The sequence below is a fragment of the Centroberyx gerrardi genome, chromosome 6 (genome assembly GCF_048128805.1).
Source record: "Centroberyx gerrardi isolate f3 chromosome 6, fCenGer3.hap1.cur.20231027, whole genome shotgun sequence".
NCBI classification, from domain to species: Eukaryota; Metazoa; Chordata; class Actinopteri; order Beryciformes; family Berycidae; genus Centroberyx; species Centroberyx gerrardi.
The window spans coordinates 14,698,818-14,722,020 of NC_136002.1; the positions used below are offsets into that span (position 1 = coordinate 14,698,818).

A 23,203-nucleotide genomic window follows, 5' to 3' on the forward strand; every position below is an offset into this window, starting at 1 on the left:
CCCCTCTACCAGGGCCGAGTTGGTTTGGTCCTGCATGGCGTAAAGTTTCCTTCCGCATTGTGCACAGTGAGCCTGACAGAGGAGAAGCGAAGGTAAGCAATGGCCAAAAGTTACCTCGTTATTTGTTTTACATCGACTTGTGGTTTGTGGCAATCCGCAGGATTTACAGGGGAGCGATAACACACTCACACGGCAAACTCAAACTCTAATATATTGCGAAAAAGTTGAGCTTTTCATTAACTTAGCCTTCTCCAACATTAGCCAGAAAGAAGTGCTAAGACTGGTGTTACGCAAACTGTAGCAATCACCTCAGTTTTGGGGCCAGTTTACTGTTCTTAAACGTTTATAGATTTCAATACTTTGTCCGTAATCGGGTTTAGATAACGTTACCGTGTTAGTGAAATAACTGTTGTAACGTTAGTATCATTTCAGCCAGTGTTGTCCCGGTCACCGGTCCAGGGAATAGTCAGGGCCCTACTGTTAAAACATTACCCATTCACACTAACGTTAGCTTCATTTTCCTCGTTAAAAAACATATAACGGACCGCGTCGTGACTTATTCAGCTTTGTGCCTGTTGCCACAGACCCATTTTATGTACATAATAGAATAACGCTAAGTTATGTTGAAGTTTTGGTTTGACAATGAAGACTATGGTGTATGAACCGACTCTTGAACTTTTCCAGCGACCTAATAAATTCCGTCTCACCTTGGGACTGAACCTGGACTGAACTCCTTTACAGCACTAGAGCTGACTGTAACTATCCGTCACACAATTCATTGTTTTATGCTGAAGAGTTAAATTGTTAACTCCAGTATCTGTTCCCTCGACCAAACAGCATGTGTGCTGTGAAACCATCACTAGCAGAAGCTGTTAAAGGCGCTTTCATTTGGCAAAACTGTCAGCTGACTTCAGCCTCATATGATGTGGGCCAAAGGCATACACTTGAATATAGAGGGCTGTTATGGCTTGTTTGTATTTATGCCATACCAATTTAGTGAATGTGTATGGCTTTACTCTTTTGTCGAAGAGACACCACCTGACTGTGCAATCTCTGGTTGAATGGATTTTCTCATTTCCCTTAAAAGCATTTCATAATAGCTTGAAGAAATGGTAGAGAAACAAGTGTTGTAAATTACTAAATAATCATTTCTTCCCTGGCCAGACGGGGCAAAAAAAATTGAACGTGGCTTAAGTTTTTAAAATATTGGAGGTGAACTTGATTTATCAGATGTTCTCAAAGGTGGTCACTTGAAAAGATAAAGAGAACTCCTCATGTTTTCCCCAAAGCTGTCAAATGCCACTCTATCAAACCAGCAATAAAGAAACTATTCAATTTTACCCAGGTCTAATCTCAGGTAAAACTTGTAAAAATTCCCTGTGTTACTCCTAATTGCCCACATAATGCTAACAGACTAGAAACGTGAGTGAGACAGTTGTTTTTTCAGCCTGGGCTGCTGATGAACCCTGTTGGGAGATCACCAAGCAAAGCAGTTGGCATGGATACCATGTTGCAACACGAGACACTCGGCGAGTGAGGCTCATTTTTCTCTGTGGTGCTGCTTTAACAGACCAGTTAGGGACCTGGGATTGTAACACAAGAAACCAGCTGTCGGTCAGTAAGACAGGGCCCCCTATTCCTGCTGTCATGTGAAAACCTTTAAATTCCAGGTTTGTTGGTTTTCATTTTTCTGACTTGATTTTAAAATGCTTGAATAACCCATCTTAAGTCCACTGCGTGATTCCGCAAAACATCAATGAAATAGTGTTTTTTTTCTGAATTGCTGAAAAGTTTTATTTTGAAGATACTAGGTTTTCATGTGACAAAGTGTTACAAGGCTTCAGTCAGGGATGCAGATAGCTGGCCACTGACTACAGTACCTGCTGGAGTTAGCACACCGAAACCTGAAGTCACCATGCAGCAGTTTAAGTAGTTTGCTTAATACAAAAGTGAGTCACTAGCAAGCCAGTACTTACGGTGGTGCCAACGCATTGTTATGTATGTACATATCTATAGTTCTCTAAATTTGGCTTAGGCTAACCCTAACCAAAAAGATGTCATTCAAACTGTTATCAAAATGTGGACTAGTCAGCTTATTGGATCAGAGAAAACCTGATAACTAGTTTCTGCTTTTGTAACCAGATTGTAACCTGAGAGCTTAGAACATGAAGTTCTCTCGAGCATTGTGTGAAAAGAGCTGCTGCAGCATACTTGCTTGAAAAGAGCTTTGTGCTGTGTGTGTGTGTGGCGAAGGCCCTCTTGGTTTGAAGGAGATGTCATGGCAACCTTGGAGATGGTATGAATGCTTTACAAGAGATTCCTCGTGTATTGAAAACAGTCGGATACCCCATTATAGCCTGCTGAGCCAAGTGTCTTATAATGCTTGGACAAAAGCCCATTATTATTATTGTATGGTATAACTAGTACAATATTGTTCACATCTGTTAGTAATAATACCATCTTGTGTAGCAGCATAACCAGTTTTTTGTCCCTCAATTTTCTAAATTTAACATTTTAATTGCCATACCATGTCAGAGTTGTTGGGATTGTTTCCGCTCAAAGTAAAAACAATATAGTATTTGAAGAACAGAACTTCAAATGGACATGTCCATCCCCCACCTCCAGGTATCATTACAACTCTGTCTCCCTACAGCTTACATTACAGTAAACACATTTATGACATAGAATGTGTAGAACAGGCAATAGTCAGTATAAGAAAGCCTTTCATCATATACCCTAAAGGGTTTGCTTTTTCGCATAGGAGACTGGTCTGCTAACTCTACTCCCTTTCCTTCCCTAGTAGCGTGTAACCATGGCGGACATGGAAGCTGAGACCACCACCCAACCCGAGCCCATGGCGGACGAAGAGGAACCTCTCTTCAGCAACCTAGACCTCTTCCTCTTCTCCCTCATTGTCGGCCTTCTCATTTATTGGTTCATGTCCCGCAAGAAGCCCGAGCCCATCCCCGAATTCAAGAAGCTCGACACACCGTGAGTATCCATCAGGTTTTAAAAGGCTTTGGCAGTAATGCCACCAGGCAGGGTGGCATTAATTCTTGAATGGGGTTTGAAACTCAAAGCTCACTACAACCATCAGGAGCAAAAACAAATGCTGCTGGAATTCATTCAGAACCTCCAGCAGGGTGAACACACAAGTCGAAGCCCTTTAGATGCCTTATGCAAGAAAAAGATACAAAGTATTTTGTATTTTTGTAGGTCGACTTGTCACTATTGGAGTGTAATACCCTGACCCCTGTGGCACCCTGACCTAAGCCATTTCTTTTGCCTCCTTGTCATGTCCCTAACACCCCCTATTTATTAAGTAATAGGTCATGACACCAATAGCTTTTGTTAAACAAATCTCCTGAGAAAGCACTGCATCGACTTTCATGCACAGCAGATTTAGGATTCTGAAATCGTGAAATCATGCTCCTCCACAGAGCTTCTGTCCCCACGTTAGTGATGTGACATCGTGTCACATCACTAACGTGGGGACAGAAGTGATGTGACATCATGTCTAGGCAATTACATTCACATTAGCTGTGGTTGTCCTCCTTATCAGCTACACCTGGCAAAGATTACATGCACTTTTATTGGACCAAGCTCTGAAGTATCTCCCCTGCCAAGCCTTTTAAAGCTTTTAGTAAACCACACGTGTGTATACACCAGGGACTGGGATTGGTGTTTTAAAATCCACAAGACTGAGACAAAACATGTGCATTTTGTCTTATCATTTTAAATGGAAAGTATAGTCATACACTGTTGTCCCTTTATGATCCGGTTACACCTTGTTAATATACATACTGTGGTGTGTGTACACTGTAGAATAGGCCATTTTGGAGTTACATAAGCAATGTTATTCTGCAACTGGTAGGGGTGTTTCCATCCGCCACCGTGAAGGAATATTCTGGTTTAGCTAGAGTTGTTAGGGCTGTTTGTTTTTCAATCCTTATTTTTTTGGACATTTTTGCTTTATTAGACAGCATAGAAGAGTGACAAGGCTAGGTGTACCATAGTCCACTAATCCGCAGGTGCCTTTTTACATAAGAGCAGTTGGAAACAAATACTCCCTCCAAATAGAATTGGTTATCTGCCCTGCATGCATTTAAAAGGCAAATGCCGAGTAAAACAAACAAACCCTTGAGGCAAGTGTGTGAGAGTGCATGGCTTAAGGCTTTTGTAAATGTTCCACTAGGAGCGACCTTTGTTTTCTCTCTGCCTCTCTTTTTCTGCTCTCGTACGCAGTCTCTCTCTCTCTCAAATACTTATCTGATCTCTGTTTCTTGGTGTCACGCCTGCGAGCCCTCCTTCCCCTGCTCCCTCCCCTCATCATCACTTATCTTATCAGTGGAGTGATGGAGGCTTTGCTCGTGTTCAGTGGACTCTACTTCTACTGGCCACATTTTAGTCCCTCCCCGACCACAACACAGCCATGGGCCGGGAACAGTCGCGAACGCTGAGTGGCTGGTGGGGGGGGGGGCTTGCGTGGCTGCGTGAATGGAGACAGTGTTGGGAGGGCTGGAGGCTGAACTCGGTCTGCGCGAGGGAGATCCTGACCATGTGTGTGAAAACAGATCGGCTAGAGGGGGAAGGACTCGGGGAGAACATGTTCAGCTGTGGGAAGAGTGTTTGTCTGTGGAGGGCGGGAATACAGGAAGGGAATGTATAACGACACAAGCGCCGAGCTGGACTCCCCTCCCCTTAATGGGAGCAATGGTTACCTAACTGTTATGAAGGGGGCGTAGTCTTCCATGTCTTTCCTGTGCTTTTGTTTTTGGCCCCGAACCCATTCCGAAAGTTCCCTGGAGAGCAAGTGAGGAGGGCTAGCCAAGCTTCTTTTGTGAGTCCTCTCCAAAGGTGGAAAGTTGAGGCAAAAGACAAGCAGCCCTTTCTTTGCCCCGAGTTACTTTTTTTTTTTTTTTTTTCTCGTTCTTCTTTTCCCCCACTCCCCCCCTGTTTTTTCTGTGTGCAAGCTAAGCTGCTCTGCCATTGGAGTAGGACCATGTCACAAATGGAATCCTTTTATGATAAATGAGGTTGCCATAGTAATGACATTCCCCTCTCTCCTCCAGCGGGATGGGGGTGGGGGACACTTCAGAAAAACTACCATTCACAGCTCTTCCCCCTTCAGTGGTCCACGGAGGAGTTGCTCTGATAACTTGCCAACTTCGTAGAATGGATCGTGTAGACTTTTTCGTGTTCCTAACACCTTTCAGATTGGAGAGGAAAAGGGGCGGGGATGAGGAGGAAGGCATTTTCAGCCCTTGAGTGTTTCAGTGTGTGTTTGTGTGAGTCAAAAGTGTGGGTCTGCAGCTCGGCTAGATTTTATGGGAAAGTCAGTTTCCCACCATTGTGTCCTCAGCGGTTGCCAGACATTGACAGGGCTTGTAGACTGCTGTGCTGTGTGTGTGTGTGTGTGAGTGTGTGTGCGGCGGAGTTCTCTCTGTGTGAGGAACAGACGCTGCTGGCTTCAGAGAGGGGCACAGGAAAAGGCAGAGTTGAGATCGTGCCGGAGGCTCTCAGGTGACGGCAGGCAGCGGTTTAAAACCCTCGGAGTGTCGTGGTGCCTCTCTGGACTGGTTTATTTTTCCTCCTGTGGTTGTGGAGTGTTGTCTTCCTGCTCTTGATTTTGAGCGTGGCGGTTCCCGGTGTGGCCTAGCCAGTGGTGCTAGTGGCAGTGGTGAGCTACAGGGCTGCATGCCATGGGCTGCGTCTTCTCCCTGCCAGAGGACAGGAGAGATGCTGCTGAGAGGTCAGTAGAAAACCATTTGACTGTTTTACTATCTCTTAAAAACCCCATCAAGTGATTTTTTTTTTTTGTATATTTCTCACCACCCCTCCTGTAATCCTGCTGTGAAGTTTTAATAATGCACTCTGCACTTGGAAATGTAACTTTTTCAGTGGCATCTTGGTGGCTCATTTCCATGGTAAGATGGACACAGCGTGCTATTTGTTTGTTTCTACAGATTAGCAAGGTAATGGTTTTAGAAAACATACACTAGATTATGGCAAGTATGGTGATAAAATTTGTTTGACTACAAACACAATTTCATTATTTCTTCTTGGGGGTTTTTTTTATTGCCAGTTCCTCAAACACTGCAATCAGTTGCCATTGTTTGTCATGGCTAGCACACTTCCATCCACATTTCTTTTTACTCAAAGTAAATTATCATGGCATGAGCTTTGATTTCCATTTCATTGGGGTCTTTAAACAATGAGTCAGGACCCAAAATGGATCACATGTCCCTTATTGTGGCATGACAGGAGTTTGAATGCACCTGGGTCCCAGGGCAAGACTGAGTGTCCTTGGTTGAAAAGGTTTAGCTCCTGGATGGATGTGAAATTCTGTTATCGATAATTAAAAATACACAGTCATGAGCTCTCCTGTTGTGGAAAAATCTGATGTATATAGTTATTCAAACTAATGTAACTGTGGTTTGGTGTTACAGTTTTTTTTGGTGAACTCTGGCAGCCTGGTTGTTCCTAATGATGCAAACAAAATCCTCCTTGTTGAGTGGCAGTGAGACAGACAGGCAGAGCTGATAACAGTTCAGGCAGACTCTGTTAAGTCTTAATGGAATGCTGGAGCTTGGGGGCAAAGCCTTGTTTCAAATTTCTATCAGGAATTTACACTGCTCTTGTGAGTGCGATCCATATTAACCACGGGGGCCGCTTTTTATGGTTTGTTCAGCACGGATCCCACATGTCTGCACTCTGTGCACACTGCTGCTCTCTGGAAGGAGTCCTCATGTTGTAAATTGTTTGACTAAATGGACATGAGAGACAAAAAAGAAATGGATGCTCTCAAATCCACTTCATACTTCATATAGGCACGTGGTGAAGTAAAGTCTAGAAACAAATTAAGCCAATTTGGGTTCCAGGTTGGAATGAGAACAGTTCAATATATTATATGGCATTGGCATAGGTCATATTGTTGTGTAATATGTATATTTTAGCAGAGAGGGTGAGAGAAAGCAAGGGGGTTGGAATTAATGTACTCTCTCTAGCCTACATTTCACTGCAGCCTTATGCTTTTGGATACTGCTTATGTAAAAACACATTTCTCTCTGACATAATCTATCTGCCAGGCTTATTTGCTGCCTATTTGTTCCTTTTTCTGTGCAGACAGAATAGCAGCTGTCCACTCAGACCTTTGATGCTAAATGCATCAGCAGCGGCATTGCCTTTTATTTGGTGTGATAATAAGATGTTGTGTCCTGCGACCCGTTTCCTAACAGTGCGTTTGCATTTGTTGTTTTGATCTGTCCCCCATCCATTAATTACTTCCTGGATGAAACTGAATCAAGCCTTTAAAATTATCATGAGGTGTAAGCCACAATGATGATCCTATCCACCGCCTGACTCTCTTGTGTGTTATATGAATTTGCAATTTGATGATTCTGTCATGATTGGGTAATGTTTGTGCACTGTTCACATAGGCTTATTATGACTAATGCGTGTATGGCTGCTGAGCCACTGCTATGCTACTATCTACTGTCACAAGCACAAAACTAGGAGGGGTGAAACAAATAATTTAAGACGTCACACACATTGCTCAAGAGTTTATTTAGATGTTCATTTTCAGAAACCCATCCACGGTCTACTCTCTTGTTTGGATGGGAGCCTCATACCCATAGAGTGGTTAAATACCCCAGCTTATTGAACCATGTGTACCTCCACTTCCATCTGCTCTTGTCTCATGAGTCTCCCCTCGACTGTCTCTCTCTCCTAGCCTTCCTACTTTCTAACTAAACTTAAAGTGCTTGTGGAGTAAATACTTTTTTTTATTGCTCTTTCTGGCCTTGCCCTGCACTTCCAGCACCCCGATGGCCACTAGCTATTGTTTACTTGATGGACACTAAAGAGTACTTCTGCCTCATCTCTCAACTCTGCCGCCCCTTCACTTGAAGTGTGAATGTTTTCTGACTGCATGTGAAGAACCTCTTAGACTTCTGATGAACCTATTCTCTCTAGAAAGGAAATTACATGGTTTATCATTTTGATTTATATAAAGGATATTTCCCATATTTGAAGTTTGGCGAACACAGTGTTATCACTGCTGTGTTTGGCTTAGTTTTAATCACACTGACTTGGTAAAAGCCAAATTTTGTCTGTGTTTTTAGGCTAATACTTGAGTCATTAAATTTTGTGAGTCAAATATTTGTCTTTCTTTCTTCCAGAGCACCCACTACAAGAGAGACTAGTTTCATTGAGAAAATGAAGAAAACGGTGAGTGGCTGTAGCATTGCATGATAGTAACATTGCATTAAGGTCACTATCTTTCAAAAGCATAGATAAATGCTTTAGCTGTTATTCTGAATCGTCTCTCTTCGGCTCTAAGGGTTAAGAGCTGATTTTCAAGAGGGATACCAGACACTTTGACTTGCAGATAAAATAGACAGTTATTGAGGCAAACAACCTTGGCGTTGTGGCCCATACCGGCCTTCACCAGGTGCTCATCATCCTTGAGGTTGTTTTTTCCAATGCCTGTCGAAGTGCCTAGTTTACCTTCTTTTGAAAAGCTTTTTTTGTAGCCATTTTCAGATTGATATACTCCCTGGCTGCACAAAATGTTCTTTTGACAACGACTAGTGCCCATAGGTTAGAAGATACAGACAAAATGCTAACCTCCGTTTCAAGCCGGCCTTGAGAAATGACTTTGGTTTTGAATGAGCTCTTGTGGTTCTGCAACAAATAATTCAGATATCATGAGGGTGGCAAAAAAAAGTTTGGCTCCCGATGTTATTTAATTTTGTTGCTGTTTTTGTTTGTTATGAATTGTTATGGGAATACAGTTGGCATGGATAAACAATTGAATGATTGCCACAAACTGATGTACAGCTGTATGTAGCTGTTCATTGATGTAAAGACAAGGGATATCACTAACATTAGATAAAGCTATGATAGGTTTTTTTTCTCCATTTTTCCTCTGAAGGGAGGTGGGATTGCAGTGTGCTTAACCAAAGTTTTGCCCCATATCTTGTGACATTATGGAGCCTGGGCGCTGTTAATGATTTCCTCTGCCAGTTCCATGCAGAACTGTTGTATCTCCAAATGCAACATTTCAGGAATTCAGAAATTCAGAAGGAAAAAAAACAAATTTTACCAATGACGCCTCTATTTCAGATATTTTACATTCATTGTACTTTGTCCCAGGTTCATGAAACAGTTTCAAGACATGGGAGACATGTCTGGTTAAAAAAAAATGGTTACAAATTTTGAGCACATTGTAGGCATGTACTATGTAAATGCTTGTGTTTCAATCTTTACCAGGGCAAGAACATCATTGTGTTCTACGGCTCCCAGACGGGCACAGGGGAAGAATTTGCCAATAGACTGTCCAAAGACGCTCAGCGCTATGGCATGAAAGGAATGGCTGCCGACCCAGAGGAATATGACATGGTAATTTACATTGATGGAACAACATTTAAACCACAGAACTGAAACGGATAGAGGGCCTTCCCATTCAAATAAACATTCTTGTATGGTCATTTGGATGGTACTCTTAATATAGCTGCCAGAGAATGTTTGGTGATGTTGTCATGGAAAAAAGTATCGCTGCAGTGCTTGAGGCAGAGAAAGTCGATGCGTTACCATGTTCACTAAACATTTCAGTGGCAGTTGTGTTGAATATTCCAATAATAGACAAAATACAATTAATAGTTTATAGGTTATAACAATGAGTTTTGAGCAGTGACTTATAAGCATGTACAGTGAGAGCTTGATGTATATTGACTGTAAAATCTTGAAATCAATTCTAAAACAGCCAGCCAACACAGACAGCCAATGTAAATTTGATCAAATGGGAGTCATATGCTCTCTTCTACTTGATCTAGTCAAAAGCCTAACGGCTACATTTTGGTCTAGCTGAAGGTGCGAGGGAGCTTTCCTATTTAGGCCAGAATACAAGGAATATATTATTATATCTTCGATGCTCATTCTCTTGTACGTTGATGTCTCATGCTCCAGGGTGAGCTGGCCCGTCTGTCTGAGATTAACAACTCCCTAGCCATATTCTGCATGGCCACCTACGGTGAGGGAGACCCCACAGATAACGCCCAGGACTTCTATGACTGGCTGCAGGAGAACGATGACGAGGATCTCTCTGGACTAAACTACACTGTGAGTCTTTCTGCTCATAATGAAGTTTTCGAGGCCTGTATTCTTAAAGTCTTAAGTTGATATGAGTGCTCAGCTGAGAATTGTTTGAATGCCAAGTACAGTAAATATACAGGAGTTTGTCGTGGTGACATTGGTGCATAGACACATTGCCAGCTTTCAGAGTTGTACGTTGCATAAAGATGCCTGTGATATAAGCACAACATGACCTCACCTACATTACAAAGAGATAGCACAAGATGTTCTATGCATAATTTCACTTTAGATATATGCATTCCGTAACTGTGTGTGTTTGAGCAGTGCTGCATACAGTACGACTGCTCTTAAGTCAGAGTAAAGTTAAAATGTGAGAGTGCACCACTGATCCAAGATCAGCCCTCTTATTATTAGACACTTTATGAATATATGCCTTGCATGAGTTTTTTGAGAATTTATGGAAATGTTCATATGTTCACTTTATTTTTCTCTGTTCTACTTCCCACCTGTATAATGGCCAAGGAAGACTCATTCATAGTGTTTAAAAACGCAAAATATTTCCCTCAGGCTTTTTCTAGAGGTAAAGTGAAATGGAAATGTGAATGCTAGGCTGTACTGGGTTATATAGGTTGTAGGTTGTAATTTAATTATTTGCTGTTGTTCCTCCTCTGTAGCTACTTGCTTTATCAGTCACGCTATGTCACTTTGCATGTCTGCCACATTTCAGTCTTGACATTGACATACAGTATTTGGAAGGGGGGGTGCTTGTGTGCAGGGGTGAAATGAGCTATGCTAGCATGGGCTGCGCTGGGCTTTGTGTGCATCATGAAAGAAAAGGCTTTGTGTGTTGTCATGCCTAGCCTGTTTGTGTGTGTGTGTGCGTTCTGTCTTTTCTTGTTTGCCATTGTTGGTGTGCAGCGCCCCAGGCCTCATCTGAGTGAAGAACTTGACTGTGGGAAATGAAGCCGGATTCTCTGGCACAGTCACGTCCTTCCTCCTGTTTCATATCCTCGTCTGTCTGTTCTGTACTGGAATTGACTACAGTAATTACAGCCAATGAGAGATTTTTGAGAGTTGTAAGACCATTTGTAAGAAATTGTTCTTTAAGCGTTTTTTTCAGTTGTGGGAGAACAATAAATTGCATGCCAACAGCAACTTGGATTATCTATTCACCCTGCAACTGAAAAGTAGTCAAACTTCTGTAGCAGATACAGTATGCAAGACAACACATTCCATAATCATATTTACGTCCACTTTAATAATTGATTAACAAGACTACATCATGTACTTCAGCCAGACTAGAATAACCTTAGACCCCAATCTGACTGAAACGTCAGAGTGACTGATACTTTCTGCCACATGATGAAGGCAATTAAACTAAGGCTACGTGATGACGGTTTCATTCCAGCTGGGTTGATAATGTGGTCGTACTAGTCTGCATGTAAACTAAGTGTATGTGTGTGTGTGTTTGTGACAGTCCACTTCTTGCCAGCAGTCTTGTGTGTTTAAACTGGTTAAAGATGTTCTGTCTGTGCTCTGTTCTGTCTGTAGGTATTCGCCTTGGGCAACAAGACATATGAACACTACAATGCAATGGGGAAATATGTCGACAAAAGGCTGGAAGAACTAGGGGCCAAGCGCATCTTCGACCTTGGCTTGGGAGATGATGATGGCAAGTAAGTGGCGTGTTCCTCCGACCCAAGAACAATATGACGACTACCTTTTTTCCCTGGCCATAGAGGTGTTTACTTCTATTAGATTTTTTTTGTTTTCAATCAGTCAAGCAAGTGGTATAGTGTACCGAAGACCACACTGTCAAAGTGAGAGCAACCAAGCATAGTGAGATACAGGAATTGCCCTAGGAATTTCTAGGAACTAAGGCAAGATAGCAAACTGGCATGTACTAATTTAATGTTGTTTTTAATAAGTTGCTAGTTCTGCTTCAGTACACAGCACACAGATGGCACACAGTGACAGGAAAGAAACGGTGGGGAGGGGGGGGGATGCAACACAAAGCCCATGACCTGGACCCAAACCAGTGATGGTGTAAGCACATGGCATGCAGCCTAACCTGCTGAGGGACCAGGATATCCCACTTTCATGACCCTTTTTATTTTCAAAAGGAGGGTGGGCTGTCCATTCTTCTGTATTTTATGAGGGTGTTTTGTTTTGTTTTTTCCAACATTACAGTGGAAATAGTAAAGTGAGGAGAGAGAAATGGAGTCAAAAACATGCAGTCACAGTAATAATAATAATATTAATAATAGAGCCTTAATTTTCAACTTCTTGTGTTTATAGTTTACATTTAAAAACCTTTATGACAAAAGATTTCCAGTGTTTTTTTTTTAATTTTTATTTTTAGAAAATCATTTTCCTGAATGGATTGACCTGAAACTGAGTTGACTGTTAGTATGCAACACAGGGCCGCCCACTAATCGAACACTTTATAGAAAAGAGCTTTGAACATCGTGAGTGATTTTGCTTGAGATCTGTCTTTGTTTAAAATGTGCCTGTTTTCCATTGCAAATAAGATTTTTCATTTTGTTAAACAAAAGTTAAATCAAATGGCTTTCTTATCTGACTGGCCCGATGTCTTTCAGTCTGGAAGAGGACTTTGTTTCATGGAGAGAGCAGTTCTGGCCAGCCGTCTGTGAGCACTTTGGAGTGGAAGCTTTAGGAGATGAATCAAGGTTTGTTCATAGCCATTTTGCTATTATTTTTTAAATATTCTTTTTATCATTTAGATTTTAATTATTTTTCACTATTTATATTTGCTCTCATTACACTTTTGTCTTCTTTCAACTCCTTTTTACCTCCCAACATTTTTTTTCCAACTTCTGTTCGCTTCTTACTTCTTACCAGCTCTCTTCAACATAATTTCCTCTTTATTGCATGTTGAATACTCAAGGGAAGATTAAAGGGAGGATGACAGGGAAGGCATACATAGACATTAACACAAAGTGTCATGTATCCAAGCCATGGTCAAATAGTATTTGTAAATGTGGTTTGTTTTAGTTTGCCTGGGTGCCAGATGGGTGAGGTATGTCCCATAGGCTAAATGATGATACGATGAATGACAGATTCAGACTGTCACACAGTGGGTTAAATTGTTTTTTATGCATGGGCCCCACTCAGATTCTGACTTTGACTTCAGTCCATTTATATGCTCCTTGCCTTACATTCCCAAATCCCTGCAATATGTCTTGCACTCCCAGTATGTCTTGTACTCATGATGTAAAACAAGAAATCGGCGTACCAATAAATAGACATAAAATAGGACATTAATTAGCTTTTCAAAAATTTGAAGAAAACTAATTAGACTGTGGATTGCTGTTGATGGGTCTCTGAATCATTGGAATGGTATTTAAAGCATTTACTAGTATTGAAATGGATGTGCTCAATTTTTAATGGGATCAAGAGGAGAGGGCACTACCAGGGCACATGGAGAGTGGTGAGAACTCATTTAAATGTGCTGAACTGAACAGACTCCCAGTGCGTCCAATGTGTGCACACGGATAGGGCCTCAATCATGGAGCGGTGCAACTGGTTTGCAGAGCCTGATCGTACAGACAACATTTCTCTCGTGTTACTCCAGGGAACATGCACCCTTTCCATCTTGGCATCAGGTGCTGCATCAGTGGGACACGGTATCCAGGGATGTTGTGGGAATATTTAAAACCTCTGTCTCAGCTCTTAATGGTATTGAGCAGACACACCAAAGAATATATCTTCCAGATGCTGAAATGAGGATTGCAAAGATGCATGATCAAGGACATTCTATCATGTTGCTTTCCAAACATCATTGGTGCTATTGCCCCCACCCGTGTGACCACAAGTACACAAAAACAAATTTTTAGAAATGGAAAAAGGCGACATTCAAAGAACATTCAGTTGGTATGTGATGCAGATGTGGCCGTAACAAGTGTTGGGGCAAAGTTTCAATGCACTAAGCAATGGCTTGTTGTTTGAGTTGAGTAAAAAACAGTCGACAATAAGAAAATCATCTTTTGATGTAAGATTTTTGATATTAAAAAAAAACATTTCAGTGGTTTCTCATAGGCTAAAGTTTTTTATTTTGTAGTAACTATATTTTATGTGATGTATTATTATAAATATATTTTATTGTTTTTATTCAATGAATGTCCCATGGGCATGTTCCTAATCTTCATGTGCCATCATCCTAAATAAAAATGAATAAAGGTGAACAATATTTAAAGGCAGTGCCTCAGCTGAAAGACATAAAAAGGAGAAAAGTCCATGGATTGATTGATTTACTCTGTATGTGTACATTGTATGAAGAAGTTGACTGCAAGCCATTTTCTCACACAGCATCCGCCAGTACGAGTTGAAGGAGCACCCTGACATCAGCATGAGCAAAGTGTACTCGGGAGAGATTGGCCGTCTGAAGAGCTTTGAGACCCAAAAGCCGTAAGAACCAGAGAATCAGTTCACCAGCACTCATTTATTATCGCAGCTCAATCTGCTCAGTCATTGCACGCAACATTTCACCTAGTTTTCCAACCAGCTTCAAAGGTTAACAAAGGTTGTTTTCTAACAGTGAAGCTTTCCGCCCCCTAGTGGAGGTGGGAAACAAAAGAGTACGAAGTGACAGAGTAATCAACTGCTTGATGAGTGATTTTCAAATGTAATCTTGTTACAGAGAATAGCTAAAACATTTCAGGTCACTGGATCCTAGTCCTTGTATAGGCTAATATAATACGGCTACACATCTCTTTTGTGACTCTTATTTGCAGTTAAATTATCCTCTTTTATTTACAGGCCTTTTGATTCCAAGAACCCCTTCCTGGCCCCAGTTACTGTCAATCGCAAACTCAACAAAAGTGGAGATAGGCATCTTATGCACCTTGAACTAGATATAACCGGCTCCAAAATCAGGTAAGACTGGACAGAGGCACCCGGTTGGTGGTGGATTGGTGCTGAGAATGTCGCAGTAGAGTGTTTGCCTATTTCTAAGCCTGTATATTAGTTAGTCCAAATATACTCTCTGACTAGAGCAGGTGGTATCTATTGCACAGAGGTGTACTTTTATGAATTGCTTATGGAACATACAGAAAAGGGGAGGTGGTGCTGCAAATGCAAACAGTTAAACTGTACTTGGCAATTCACGTTTCTAAATAAGAAAACACTCTACTGTGGCGGTATAAGCCCATAACTTCATGCCAATCCTGAGCCAGTGACTAGTAACCCACATTCTGGATCAGTAGTCCCGTTCTTAGACTGTGTCACTACAGGTCCATGTCCAAATCTATATCAAATTCTGTGATTTCAGATACGAGTCAGGAGACCATGTTGCTGTTTTCCCCATAAATGACTCAGCGTTGGTGAACAAGCTGGGACAAATCCTTGGAGTGGACCTTGATACAGTTATCTCTCTCAACAACCTTGACGGTACGGCACTGAACGCCCACAGCACCTTGACTTTACTAGTTTGTCCCTCAAACCATCTCACGGCATGTTCATTAATGTGTTTGTCTTACAAAATCAGCTTAGTCATTATGCATGAAGTAGATCTTTGTATAGCAATTACGTATTATTGCTGTAATATAAAGTGTTGATGACTTGCGTCATTAATTAGTTCACTTTGGCCTTGACAGTCATCAGGTGTACTTAGTGAACTTTGATATTACACAAGTGAGAACTAAGGCAGCTCCTGTTCATGTTTAAGAACATTTCTTACCATAGAATAGTTGAAATAATGATGGACTTGAAAACAATATGCTGAGGAGGTAACCCTTTTGTAAATAGCTGTATGTTATATTTGCATTATGTTGCAGTTTCAAGTTAGTCCATGCTAATCTCATTAGTTTACTCCCTGAACAAGATATTGAGCTCTCTAACTGAAATGTCAATAAAATGCTGCCAATTTAAAAAAATACCCCACTTACTATATGCACAGTCCATTATTATTACAAGTGCATTATTATTTGACTTTATTAGAGGAAAAAATAAAATTGTGCACATAGCACATACCTTTTAATTTAAAGATTTTTTTTGTGAGTAGCCCCTGATATACATGTGCATGCTTTTTGTCTTCTACTTTTTTTTTTTTTACATTTATAACAATTATGGCCAACAGCTGACCATGAAATAAAAGTATTAGTGAAAGACAATGATGGAAACTGAAAAAACTGCTATTTGTTTTTCAGAGGAGTCTAATAAGAAGCACCCTTTCCCTTGCCCCACCACCTATCGCACGGCCCTTACTCACTACCTGGACATCACACACCCTCCTCGCACCAACGTCCTCTACGAGCTGGCGCAGTATGCTTCTGAACCCAAAGACCAGGAGAATATGCGCAAGATGGCCTCCTCCTCCCCTGAGGGCAAGGTCTGTAACGGGTCATTGGTGGTGCTATTAAAGCAATAGTTCACCCCAAAATGAAAATTCAGTCTATCTACTCTCCACCATGTCAGTTGAAACTACATTGAAGTTCGTAGGATCATCAAACACACAGCGAGCCGAGTTAGCCTCTGTAGTTTCAGTTAATTGGGCCATCTTTTTACAGCTCAGAAAACAAAGCATACACTTTTGGACCCACACTGCAATTGTTTCTCTACAAAACACTTGGATTATGCTGCACAAGCTGTTTGGAGAAACTTCTTGGACAGTTTCTTTACTTTGGGCCTGTAAAACGATGGCCTGTTAAATTCAATGGTTGGGGAGAAATCTGAGATGGAACTACGGGGCGCAAAACTAAGTGGTTGCACCTGGTCTGCATACACCATGCACGTTTTTAGAGGCCTGTTGATTTTCGGCTGTTCACTAATTTCCATCTATTATATTTAATGTTATTGTCATTCCTCTCCACAGGCGCTGTATCAGAGTTGGGTGTTGGACACCAGTAGAAACATCTTGGCCATCTTGGAGGATCTGCCTTCTTTGAAGCCTCCCATTGACCACCTGTGTGAGCTGCTGCCTCGCCTCCAGGCCCGCTACTACTCCATCGCCTCCTCCTCTAAGGTAATTCAACTTCATCACCCAAGAAGGGTAGAGAAAAAATCAAGACATATCTTCTCAATTATACTCACATCACATTTTACAGACAGTATTTTGTATAGTTTGGTTTTTACTTAACATAATAATTTTTAACAAAATACTCATAACTTGCCTTAATGACCTTATCCTAAATGCAGTATGTTTTGTAAAATTCACTTCTGCAAAATAGACCTGGCCAACAAAAATCTGCTTGTTGGGTTTGTTATACTTAATTGATCCATAATGGGGGTAATTCAAGTGTTAATGACAAAGCCATACAATAAAATGAACATCTAAGGCAAAATGACAGAAATTCAGCAATGACATATGCAAAATATTGATCTTGGGATGTGGGTTAGGAAGTGGTTTATTCCGTGTCTCCAGTATCAACAAGTCTGTTGTCTTTTGTAGGTTCACCCCAACAGCATCCACATCTGTGCCGTGGTGGTGGAGTATGAGACCAAGACTGGCCGCATCAACAAGGGAGTAGCCACCAACTGGCTGAAGAATAAACTGGTCACTGACAATGGCCACAAGTCCACCGTTCCCATGTACATCCGCAAGTCCCAGTTCCGCCTGCCCTTCAAGGCCACCAACCCAGTCATCATGATTGGCCCTGGGACGGGAATCGCTCCCTTCATGGGCTTCATCCAGGAGAGAGGCTGGCTCAAAGAGCAAGGTATAAAGGAGATTTTGTGACATGGTGTATGTATTCTTGTATTTCTGGCCTTACGACAACCAGATGTCCACCTTGTGTCCACGAGGATGGAAAGATAAGGGGAAAACCTTCAAACATTTTGTACTGTCTGTTAGAGTTGTCACGGTGGTGTCATTTTGACACCGGTGTCGTTTCCCTCCTCAACACCGGTCACACCGGTTATACCGCCTGTCGCCACTAGGGGGTCTAAGCGCTATCAAAGTCAGCATCACTACAATGAAAGTGAAACTTATAATTCCTCTCCAAACTCACGTTAACGGCATTTGTAAACGTAACACTTTTTAATCAGCGATTTATAACACTGCTCAACACTCAGGTAGTTAATGTGAGTGTAGTGCAGATTCTGGCATATTGCCCTTCTTTAAGGGGCGATCACACCGAGAAGCGTCGCTACAGGCGCATCCGCTTCAAAAACGCCTAGGCAGACTGCGTCGGGCAAAACAGCTTGATGGCCTGTGGAGCAGGGCTGCGCGTGCGACCGGGTTAAAGACCGCTAATATCAGCTTTTCATCTGTGTTTTCCTCTGTCCCACCGTTCCCACCACATCAAATCGCATCAAAACAGGAAGGAAAGCCCGCCTTCTGCTTGATTTGATTGGTTGCCTGGCCCTAATGTGACATTGACGAGCGGTGCGACTCCGCGCCTTGCGCTGAAAAGTTGAGACTATTTCAACTTTTATGTGCGCCTAAAAACCGCCAGAAAAACGCGACGCGTGTCGCAAAAGAAGAGCACGCGCCAGGCGCGCCGTGCCATAGGAAAACAATGGTTTTGGTGGCGACGCGTTTCTAGCGACGCTTCTCGGTGTGATCATCCCCATAGGCTACCATTGGATTGTACTGGACACATTGCTGTCACTAGGTAAGGACAAATAATTAATCCTATTCATCCTAATCTGTCATATTAGTGATCAGATTTAGTGATCAGTATGTTGTTAGTATGTCCATTTATCCTTTTGTAGCCTAACTTGAACATGGAAGCTCTGAATATGTGCTTTTATTTTACAAAATACAAAATAACGGCATTCCCGGTGTGGGGCTAATGCCACCGGTGTGGACTCCAAAACCGAATGCCACCGGTAACACCGCCCACCGCGACAACCCTACTGTCTGTCCCTATGGAATTAGGTTAAATTAAGAATTAGGCTACCATGTCACAGCACAAATAACTCCAGTAATCAGTCACTGGAAGTCTGACAGATTTGACCACGGTCCTCATGGTTTCCTTGTTTGTCATGAAGGATGGTTTTATTTATTTTTGCGAATTGTGTTTATTTATGGATTTATTTCTTTATTTGTGACTAGTGTTGAGATATACAGTATATTTACTAGTGTTGCCATATGTCCCAACATCCCAGATCATCGATTGATCATCAGACTGATGTCTTGTGTGTGTCTTCATTGTGTGCAAGCCTTTGTCTAAATTTCTTTCTATTCTAAAACTTCTTTTGCCATGATTTATTATATTTTCAGAAACAACCGACTGAAATGCCTAAATGCAATAATCAAGAGCAAGTAAGATAAGCAATGTTTTTGTTTGGGGTTCCTTGTACAGGAAAGGAGGTTGGGGAGACGGTGATGTATTTTGGCTGCAGGCGTAAGAACGAGGATTACCTTTACCAGGAGGAGCTGGAGGAGGCGGAGAGGAATGGAGCTCTAACGCAGCTTAGCGTTGCTTTCTCCAGAGACCAGGAGCATAAGGTATGGCTGTCTACCTACTGCTGTTAGCATCCCTTACAATTAAAGCCAGAAGCCGATTACAGTAGTGATTGAGATACACTTTTGTACCTTAGAGTGCAGGGCCATTGAGTGTTGCCATTAGATACTTGGTTCCACCACACACATCCCCAGAATGCATTTTATATCGCAGCAAAAGCAGGTGGAGATTGCAGGGGTCAGAAGTCGCACAATGAATCATTTAACAATTATATATTGTGTGTGTGCCACGTAAAACGTTACTGCATATAATACAATGTTTTCTCCAAAATGAAGGTGTACGTGCAGCATCTCCTGAGGAAGAACAAAGAGGAACTCTGGAAGCTCATCCATGCAGAAAACGCTCACATCTACATATGCGGGTAATTATATTGGAATAATAAATAAGTAGCCTGAACGTAGAGAAGATTCTGATTAACATCACATTAAATTGTCTTGTGTTAAAAAAAGAAAAAGACACACACTCATTAGTTTATTTCGTGGAATGTTTCAACTAGGGTTTGACAGATTTGGGTTTTTGAAGGCTGATGCCAATATTTATGGATTGAAGCTGCTGATAGCTGATATTTTGTGCAAGTTTTAAACATCTTTATTTGACCATTCTGACCCTTTTTTTTGTTTTTTGTTTTTTTGGATAAATGGCCAGTATCCCCCGATGGATTGGCACACTGACATATTGGTCTAACCCTAGTTTCAACCAAGCATTGTCTTTGTCTGGAATATAAGGCATGACAATTAAAACCAGTAAATAAATTAGATCCAAACATCTAATTGAACTCCTCTTCCTGGTTTAGGGATGCAAGAAACATGGCCAAGGATGTGCAGACGGCCTTCTATGAGATTGCAGAGGAACTGGGAAGCATGACGCGCACCCAGGCCACTGATTACATCAAGAAACTGATGACCAAGGGACGCTACTCACAGGATGTCTGGAGTTAAAGAACCTCAAACGCAACCTCACCCACTCAAGTGGTTGTTTTAATTTTTTTTATTATTATTACTGTGTGTCTTGTTTTATCAGGACTGAATACAAAAGCATTAAACAGTTGTTCTTACTCATCCTGGTCCTTGAGAGCTACAAGAAGCAGAGGATCGTGAGGCTTTCTGTCAAGCCCTACCTCAACAGGTTTTAATAATGACCCCATTAGCATTTAAATCATTGTTTTCTTAAACTATGTAGACTATGTATCAGAACCCAAAATAGGCCACCAGCCTCTTTTCTGTGGGGTCCACACTTAATACTAGTGCTACTACTATATTTTATTGAGCCTCGGTCCCAAGGCCAGACTACATTTACACAGTCTGGATCCCAGGGCCTGGAAAAGTTCAAGAATCCCTGATCTAAATGAACTGATTAATCTCAGTGGGTGTTTGACTGCACCGTGGGCTCTCTGGGATTACAGTTGGGAGTGTTGGTTTGAAATTCCTTAATCAGTCATGGATGCTTCCTTCAAAGTAGAAACTCAAGAAGACACAAATGCAACAATGAAATGGTCATCCTCAATTCAGATTTCATTTCTTTTATACACTTATAATATGTAATATTGATGAGTCACCAGAGTTTGGCTGTGCAATATCTGAGACCACAGTCTATGACTCTGAGTGGAAATTGTGTCTCTTTTGTTGGAAAAGGACTCACTAATCCCATCCTGTGGTTGTACATACTGTAATTCCACTGTGCAAATGAAGGGTTCGGCTGTCTGGGAAAAGCTCATGCCATCTAAAGACATTTGGAAGTTCATACCCGCAGAATGCCATTAAAATTGACGAATTGTAGGAAAACACCAGACGCCACAGCAGGTGATAACGTTGCATTATATATTTAGATTAATGCATTGATAGGTGTTGTGTATTCCTACTGCAGGCGGTGTGTAGCACGAACATTCAGAGAAAGCCTTGGACATGACAGGGAGCTGGCATTATTCTAGTTTCTTCTCTCGGGTTGATCTAGCAGTAGCTTGAAAGTGTATTTAAGATGCATTAAAATGCATTAACTGTTTAGACAACTTTTACAAAACAACAGAGAAGAAAAGCTTGTTTGGTGTATGAAAATGGTAATGTAGGTACAATGTTTATTTACCTTTGTATTTTGACAAGGGATTTTGCCTTTTATGCATAAGTTGCTGTTCAGTTTAATCAGCTCCAGTAACCTTTTGAGAGGCACAAAAAGTAATGCAATGGTAAAGCTCAGTTATGGGCAAGATGTGATTATTTGATCTTATTTTCCATAAGCCTGCCTTTTAAACACTTTGATTAAAATGAATTTGTAGGTATCCTGTAATATTTGTAAAATGTACAAACAATGGAAAAGGTAGACTTGAAATCTTATTGACTGTTTATTTTATATGCATCTGACAACAGAAGATGATGAAATGGGTTTATCATATGAACCTAACACTCAAGTTTTGACAGCCACTTCTGTTTGGCATTGTTATCTGTATGGTTTTTACTTTGACCAATCAAATATGCATTGGAGAAGATAATCTTCTCATTGCCCAACCATATCAAAATGTTCTAATTTTTTCCTAAGGTCTCTGTCTATTAATGCACATCTCAATTTCATGTGAATCTGAATTGTTTTGAGAGTTCATAAACTTTCCACTCAGCAAACCAATTAAAATGCAGCCTGTGCCTTTTTAACACTGCCTTATGTATTAGGTTTGCATTAAGACCCCGACGCTTCACTGTCTTTGTAGGGCTTTTTTCTTCTGAAAGCTGGATAGAAAAACAATTCATCTCAGATACTTTATCCAGTCTTTATACTTTCTGTCTGTCATTCCATTTTATGATGTAATTATTTGATTGTATCAAGGCATGCATTTTTTTGAAATGAATAAAATTTGAATAATTTGTCAGGTTGAGACATCTTTTTTTTTTTCCAAAAATGAAACAATAAGGTTACATTTAATGAGGAAAACATTTTTGTGCTTTCTGAATGTGAAGCGCTCTAGGATTATTGCCTATTTACTATGGATTTAGTGGCTTGTAATGAAGAATATTAATCTTAATGGAAATTGTTACAACACTGAAAGTGAATGGAGTGAGTAGCCTTTCTTGTGGTTTATTGTACAAGACACAACCTCCATACAAAAGATATAGGGTTGTGCAAACTACTATACTATATGAAATCTATATGCAAAAGTAAAAGTAACTTGTAAATTTGTCTCGGGATCTCAGGCATTCAGTCCAACTTATGTTGGTTTGTCCAAAAAACTGAAGATACCCCGTGCACAGCAGTGCTTCTCTCCTGGGTGCCAGCTGGTGCAGGGTAAAAAATCAATATTTCAGGATATTAATCCTAATATCCTGGTGTGCGCTGGAATATTGATTTTTTGGTTTATTATGTTGGTTTGTGTTTATGTTCTACAATCTACTCATGATTTATAGCAGATTGTCGATGTTGCCTTATATTCATTTACTATCATCACTTCTGAGGCTTCAATTCCATTAATCTTGGATTCAGGAGGCAGTTGCAGTTAAAAATCAAACAGGGCTGTGAGTGATATGCTGCAGTCTGTTTCTCTTTATAATATGCAGATATTTTAATATTACCGGCAGCTGCTGATAGGGCAGCTGCTCCATATAGCTAGGCTATATATATTGTATACAACAATATTAAATAGAAAAGATAGTTGCTGCTGATAAAAGAAGGCACGAGAATCCATTTCAGAATATGAATGA

General features: G+C 41.0%; 1 protein-coding gene across 2 annotated transcripts; it reads left to right on the plus strand.

Moving 5' to 3' along the window:
* Positions 1 to 65: 65 nt before the first annotated feature.
* On the plus strand, positions 66 to 22,352 carry porb (P450 (cytochrome) oxidoreductase b). Of its 2 annotated transcripts, none has more exons than XM_071925192.2 (16): positions 66 to 92; positions 2,801 to 2,991; positions 8,181 to 8,229; positions 9,274 to 9,402; positions 9,970 to 10,122; positions 11,647 to 11,771; positions 12,696 to 12,785; positions 14,425 to 14,523; positions 14,875 to 14,991; positions 15,386 to 15,504; positions 16,263 to 16,444; positions 16,928 to 17,077; positions 17,504 to 17,771; positions 19,362 to 19,507; positions 19,799 to 19,884; positions 20,317 to 22,352. In XM_071925192.2, the coding sequence occupies exons 2-16, from the start codon at positions 2,813 to 2,815 to the stop codon at positions 20,459 to 20,461; spliced, it is 2,037 nt and encodes a 678-aa protein (XP_071781293.2). In that variant the 5' UTR covers positions 66 to 92; positions 2,801 to 2,812; the 3' UTR covers positions 20,462 to 22,352. The 2 variants fall into 2 exon arrangements, with proteins under 2 accessions (XP_071781293.2, XP_071781301.2); XM_071925200.2 differs by having other exon boundaries at positions 84 to 92; positions 2,804 to 2,991.
* Positions 22,353 to 23,203: the final 851 nt, after the last annotated feature.